This window comes from Labrus bergylta, chromosome 6, assembly GCF_963930695.1.
Source record: "Labrus bergylta chromosome 6, fLabBer1.1, whole genome shotgun sequence".
Classification (NCBI taxonomy): domain Eukaryota; kingdom Metazoa; phylum Chordata; class Actinopteri; order Labriformes; family Labridae; genus Labrus; species Labrus bergylta.
In genome coordinates, this window is record NC_089200.1 from 30,783,610 (window position 1) to 30,788,650 (window position 5,041).

The following is a 5,041-nucleotide window of genomic DNA, read 5'->3' on the forward strand; positions in this document are numbered from 1 at the left end:
AATCTTGTCCGTAGAAGTTTGAAAGCTCATAAAGCCCTGGTGTGACACATTTAAAAGGGGCTGCTTTTCATTGTTTATCCAGGCTCAGTTGTCACGGTGTTTTAAACTGCAATTATTTCCAACTCATTTTTGCATAGAAACCTAATTATTCACTGAGATATAAATTAGATTCCACATTCACGGAGACCATGAAGGCCCTGAAACTCCTGCAGGATGCTATTCAAGCGCCTTTTCTCCTCCTTTTCTGTGCTGAGCCTGAGATGGAGAGAAGCCACTGCAGCTGCTATTCACATCAAGCAGATAATTGTTAATGAAAAGTCATTGCATTATGTTGTCCACAGGATCATTGTTCATTTTCCCCCCCTTCACTGTTCACATCTATATGGAGGACCAGAGTGTTTCCTTTTGAGTTTTGGTATTCAGGATCTGTTGCCTGGTAACTAATAAAGGGCCAAATCATCCACTGTATTGGCCAAGATGGGCCGCAGACTGGCCCTGCACAACAATGCGCGGTTTGTAAAAAGGCGTTGATACAAGTTAATGACGCTTGTTCAACAAAACATTAATGGACTTCTTCACGCTATAATATGGCATGGGATGTGCTGTGAATGAGAGGGGGGAACTTTAGCAGAGCACTTTTACAAGTTTGTGTGTTTTTACTACTGGGCGGAGCTGCATGCACACACACACACACACACACACACACACACACACACACACACACACACACACACACACACACACACACACACACACACACACACACAAACATGCATGCTTACACAGTCCTTTTTAACCCTTTTTCAGGCCCTTGGACACACTCTTCTACTCTTACTAAAAAAAAATTGGTTTTCCTCTAAGGAGAATTAACTCTCAGGATAAAAAAACTCCTTTTAATCCCCTATTTAAATTGAATTTTCCTGTTATTGAATAGCCCTGTGATTAATTGCCCATCATGATGTGAAAAGAGGGGGGGGGGGTGAATGGTGGAGGGTAGCACTGCAGAGAAAAGGAGAGGTGGGGCCCTGAGAAGCTTTACACATTTCTAAGATTCTAACGTTTAAACAGTGAGTGATATTACTCCCATTTGTTGCACCGGCTTCTTAACCGAAGCGGACAAAAAGACTGCAGCCCTGTCACCCCGAGCAGAATAAAGGGAATCAAAGGATTTTTCCCTTAAATGGACTAATTTTCTCCTTGAATTATGAAAGTAATGGCTAGGTAACAGCCTGTGCTCAGTACCCGACGGCTTAATGCTTCCTAAATCCTTCCACGTGGCTCCACTAGTCCTGGCAATTAGGCCTCATTATAGCCTCATAAAGGATCTCATTTGTGGGATTACTTAATAGACAATGAAATTTTATCGTGCAGAATTATGGAAAAATAATATTAGAGCTCGCATGGTGTGATGAGGACGCGCGCCACGCATCATTCCGCTTGGTTTGCTCGCTCTCTCTCTCTCTCTCTCTCTCTCTCTCTCTCTCTCTCTCTCTCTCTCTCTCTTCCCTCTCGCTCTCTCTCATTGCAGACTGTTATCTGTACCATAACAACACTGTGCGTCCTGCCTGTCAGACGCTGTATTCACTTTATTAGAGCAATTACTGTCTGTGTGACAGACGTGTTTGTTTTATTGTGGTTGGATTTTAAAGACTTTCTAATTCTTACAAAGGCTTAACTTTAACTCACAACTCAGTGAGTGCTACAGTTTGAGAGAAACGCGTATTTCCGTCATAATGAGGACGTTTTTTTATTTACAGGATATTCCGCATCTTAAAGAAAAAAGAGGCCTGTTGCTCCTGTGATTCTGTCTTAGGTCAGCATGATAAACTAACGCATGTCGGACCCGGACCTGCTGCTCTCTGTCTGAGGGTCGGAGGCGTTACTTGGCAGATGAAAGCAGAAGCTAAACCCACCGATGACCTGCCTGCGGATCAAACTCGCTAATTATCGTCACAAGATGAGGGATTAGCGCATTTCTGAAATAGCTGCCTGTTTACCCCCGCACAGACCGACCATTATAAACACTTTCTAATTGAATCCTAATCGCCATCGAATAACCTGCAGCCCAGACTCCACATCTCTTCATAATTCTTTAATTGCTGGTAGTGAAACGCGGACCAACCGGATTCAGAGAATCATGATTAGGCAGCAAGGCAATTAGTGTTTGTGCACAATTCTTTAAATCGCATTTAGGGGGGAAATAAATCGAGCAGAGTAAAACAAGGTCTGGAACAAGTCCATTAGGTATTCTAAGCCATACTTATTATGCAGCTGTTTCATTATATACTGTACCATTTTTTATTCGTATAAAAAGGATCAAATTCTCTTTAATTCTCTGCAAAATGAAACTTAATTTTGACAGGCTGAAGCTGGTCGAGCAGGTTCTTCTGTCTCTTTTTCTTATATGCTTAAAATGCTTGTTTCATGTTTTGAAGTGTAACCATGGTGATCAGGTGTTTTCTTATTATATTTGATAGTTTGAAAGGTTTTTAAATCCAAGTTTCAGAACCATGAATATATTCTTTAGCAGCATGTTTTCTTACATTTATTGTGAGGCTTTATTTTCTAACACTGTTTGAAAATGATTGTTTAGATTATAAATATTAAATCCAGAAGAGAGCCAGAGCAGACCTCAGAGTAAAGTTTATTAAATATCTATAAATACGTTTTTTTTCTGTGTAGCTGATTTGTGTTATTCTTGAGTCCAAGAGATTTCTAAATTCGGGGATAAAAAGACTAAATCTCCAAGTTGTGATTGGAGGCCTTGTCACGTGGTTTGGGTCGCTGACAGTAGAAACCCATGGAGCCGGGTGCGCACGTGGGTGACGCTGCAGGGCCAACCCTCTTCGGGGTCCCTTTTGTTGAAGCATCAAACATAAGCACCTTTGGGAGTCCCGAGGGGCTCAGATGAGAATCAGCTATCATCTTGTTCACGGAGCGCTCTATACTGATCAGCGGAGCAGCCATGTCGAGGTCTTTTTACGTCGATTCTTTAATCATCAAGGACACGGTGCGACCTGGACCGCCCGAGCATCCAGGACAAGACTTCCTCCTCCCCATCAGCATGCACTCTCCCGGCATGATGACGGTCAGTGCTCCGGTGTGCCCGTCCAGGAAGAACGGGACATTCTGTGTTTGTCCGCTTTGCGTCACGTCCCACATCCACCACTCGTCCCGCAGCGGCATCCCCATGCTGAAGAGTCAGTTTCCAGGAGCAGAGGCGCAGTACTGTCAGAGGATAGCGCACCCTGGACATACACCTGTCTGCACGCCCACCTTCAGCGTCACAGACCCCAGGAGATACCACTGTCTGTCTATTGGTAAGACACCTGTTTGATACTCTCTCAGCTCACAGCTCTACTCTGCATCTGTTCCATTTTCTTCTTTACTTCTTGATGCACTAGATGTATTTCAGCGCTCTGCTTTTACGCACAAAGATTACGCACGATTTTTTGTGAAATGTCCAGCCTTGATCGCATTTAAAACTTGTATTAATTTTAAAAATGTAAACCTCAGAAATAAAAAAAAATATGTTTTTTTTTTTCCAACAGGCGCCTCAGAGAGCAGCCACATACAGAACGGAAAGAGGATGCGCACAGCTTTCACGAGCACGCAGCTCCTGGAACTTGAAAGGGAGTTTTCCACGAACATGTATCTGTCCAGACTCAGAAGAATCGAAATCGCCACGTATTTAAACCTGTCAGAGAAACAAGTGAAGATCTGGTTTCAGAACCGCAGAGTGAAGCACAAGAAGGAGGGCAAAGCCACGCAGAGAAGCGCGCACAGCGGGTGCAAGTGCACGACCGCGCACACGGACTATTCACGCTCAGAGGATGAGGAGTCTCTATCTCCGGCCTCCACCACAGAGGAGAAGGAGGTGTCACCCATCTGAGAGAGACGAGTCTCAAGTCCCGCACGTCCCTGCTGGCACTTAACGCTGCCCCTGTAACAGTCATTGATTATGTCATCAAGCGACCTCTGGGCCGAAAATCTCTTGCATGAAGTCTGAGCAGAAATGTTGTTTTTCATGTTTCCTACTTTTATATTAAAGTCAAAATGTTGAAAACTGTCGTAAAATGTTGGGAAACGTTTACCCCCCCCCCCCCCCCCCCCATCCTGCTGTTATACATGTGTTTTGATCCCTTCGGGGTCACACACACACACACACACACACACACACACACACACACACACACACACACACACACACACACACACGCACACACACACACACACACACACACTAATGATGGCTAATGATGCCCAGTAACATGTCTTGCCCGGTCTCAGTGTTGGCCTAACCTATGTGGAACCTGAACGCACCATTTGTAAACTATGTGTATATCTGTATTTATTGTAATAAAAATGACAAGTTGAGCTAAGAAGTTGTCGGTGTAAAGAATCTCTTAAATCATCTGTTAAGTGATAATATTATTAAGCAATATTATATATAATATAAACATTATTATTCTAAATAAATATAATTTTACTCAATGCAAGCTGATGGACTCTCAATAAACCATTCTGCATTTCAAATGCATTTAAATAAATATCCTGCAGTGATTATCGCGAGACCTTAATGGATTAAAACTTTAACCATTATATATTTGCCATGACATTTTGATTACCAGGAAGCTCAGCTCATACAGCTGTAAACGTATTGAAAAAGACTCTGTTAGGTAAGAGTGCAGGATCGTTTACACATAAAACATTTGAACAAAGTAATGCGTGGAAAAATATAAGAATCTCAGTTTGATATAATGCAATCAAATCAATCCAGTAAACTATTAAAAAATAATGGTTTATATTATATTTTGTTGTATTTATTCTTTCTTTTTTTGCCAGTTTACGTAGGAGATGGATTTGCGCAATTGCACATCGAATATGAGTGCTATTCACTTCCACTATGGATCTAAGAGCACAATCTTTCTTCTCTCTGGCAGCTGTTTTTATTAAGCTGTCATTATCGCGCTATTGGCGTTATATTTGACAGAACCAATGTTCACTGTGAGATTTTTATTGAAACATTTTGAGTCCCATT

General features: G+C 42.3%; 1 protein-coding gene across 1 annotated transcript; it reads left to right on the forward strand.

The window, feature by feature from the left end:
• The first annotated feature begins 2,803 nt into the window (after nt 1–2,803).
• gsx2 (GS homeobox 2) lies at nt 2,804–4,239 on the forward strand. The gene is made up of 2 exons (XM_020643766.3): nt 2,804–3,320; nt 3,552–4,239. The coding sequence occupies exons 1-2, from the start codon at nt 2,966–2,968 to the stop codon at nt 3,890–3,892; spliced, it is 696 nt and encodes a 231-aa protein (XP_020499422.1). The 5' UTR covers nt 2,804–2,965; the 3' UTR covers nt 3,893–4,239.
• The last annotated feature ends 802 nt before the right edge of the window (nt 4,240–5,041 follow it).